The 1755-nt window shown below is 26.1% G+C and overlaps 1 protein-coding gene across 1 annotated transcript in view; it reads right to left on the bottom strand.

Moving 5' to 3' along the window:
* Positions 1 to 855, bottom strand: part of LOC106788057 (aminopeptidase Q-like) — a 10931-nt gene extending 10076 nt beyond the window's left edge. The window contains exons 1-2 of the mRNA XM_014750978.1: positions 797 to 855; positions 190 to 294 (exon numbers count right to left, since the gene is read on the bottom strand). Of these exons, the coding sequence (XP_014606464.1) occupies positions 190 to 294; positions 797 to 855 (164 nt within the window). The remainder of the gene's footprint in view (positions 1 to 189; positions 295 to 796) is intronic.
* Positions 856 to 1755: the final 900 nt, after the last annotated feature.

The raw sequence follows: 1755 nt of genomic DNA, 5'->3' as shown, positions 1-1755 counted from the left end.
CATATCTCAAAACAAAGGATACAATTAACCAACAATTAGACTATTTTCATAATTATAAACTCATATACATATACATATATATTATTTTTTTGTTCGTTTATAATTTTATTTCTTCTTCGATCATATATTAATTTTTACCAATATATACATAATATATATTATATACTTTTTATTAATATATTTACTTACGTATATTCCAATGGTATAATTTGATTAGGTAGTCTTTCAAGATAAGATTGTTTTCTCGAAACAGAACGATGTTTGTTAGGATCATGTTGTCTATTTTCATTACGACTAACCAAAATTGAATTAACAAACCAATATATAATGAATGAGGCAACCACTAATGAAACTATTGCCATTAACACAAAACGAATTTTTAAATGAAAACATCTTCGTTGCGTTGGTTCTTCGTTTGTTGATTGTTGTCTCGCATAAGCTTGGAAAGTAACTTCCACTATATCTATAATTATTATTATTATTATTATTTCTTTTTCTTCAATAAAATATCTTAATAATAAAATATAAACATTTGGGTATATATTAAAAATAAAAGAAGAGACCATACAAAAAAAAAACAACTACCTGACCGTGCCGTATGATTTGCCATTAGATAATCGTTGTATTATATTAATTTTATTTTATATATATATAAATAAAAAAAAGTAGAAGGAAATGGGTATACAATCTTAAGGATTTCAACCTTAGCAAGAGCAAACGAAGACTGACGAAGTTCCAAAGTCAAGACGTTCAAGATTTGCGTTCAACCAGATGCGATGTCCAAAAATATCCATACACTTGTAGACACCATGTTACATTTACCAGTTCGATATGTTGAATATCATTAAAAGCCATCCTTTATCTCTCCCACTCCTTATCTATTTTTATTTTTTTTCTTATTGATATATAAAAATATATTCTTTAATGTATACCCCTACCTTACCTCCCCACACACCCCCAACGTTCTTACAAATTAAATAAAATATAAATATTTAATTGTTCTTTCTTTTTAATTCTTTGAATGTTGAATACAATAAAAAAAAGGACGTACAAAAAAGTGAGTACGTGTGTGTGGGGTTTTTTCTTTTTTATCTTTGACAGATAAAAATGTAAATGTTTAGAAACACCGACCGACGTTGATTCTTCTTGAGTCACGAGAAACATTTAACTCATATAAGTACAGTTCAGTGGTAGTATCTATAATAATGTTAAATGATAAAATGATCTCAAAGTGAAATTGTGGGAGTCTAATCTATGTTTAATATGCTGTTTCAGTAACGTTTAACTTACGTTTCGCGATCGTAATACTTTTAAAGCTTGATAGTTAAACTGTTACCTAGTATAATGTCGTATATTATTTGCTTCATCGTTAATGACAAAACCAGAAACATAGATATATCTCTTGGATGTAGATTACCACTACTATTACTACTACTACTATTATAACTACTCGTGTATTATCTTTTTATCGTGGGAATTTGTTTGAAACGAACGATCAAATTCGTTTTTTATTTTCTTTTTTTTTTTTTGTTATTCGACCGATGACACTTTTATCGTATTCACAATTTTCTAACATGAAAATTAATATTTAATATCTTGAATAAATACTGTAACACACAATATGATTATCGAAACAAATTAAAATATTCGATTTATATCGATGATTTATTTTACACGATATTGAAACAAATTTTTTTAAATATAAATATATACGATCGTAATAAATAAAATGTCATTTTAAATATATATATATAT

The sequence above is a fragment of the Polistes canadensis genome, unplaced genomic scaffold (assembly GCF_001313835.1).
Source record: "Polistes canadensis isolate GaletaPanama2010 unplaced genomic scaffold, ASM131383v1 scaffold_123, whole genome shotgun sequence".
Lineage (NCBI taxonomy): Eukaryota > Metazoa > Arthropoda > Insecta > Hymenoptera > Vespidae > Polistes > Polistes canadensis.
This window is presented reverse-complemented; position numbering and strand designations above follow the sequence as displayed.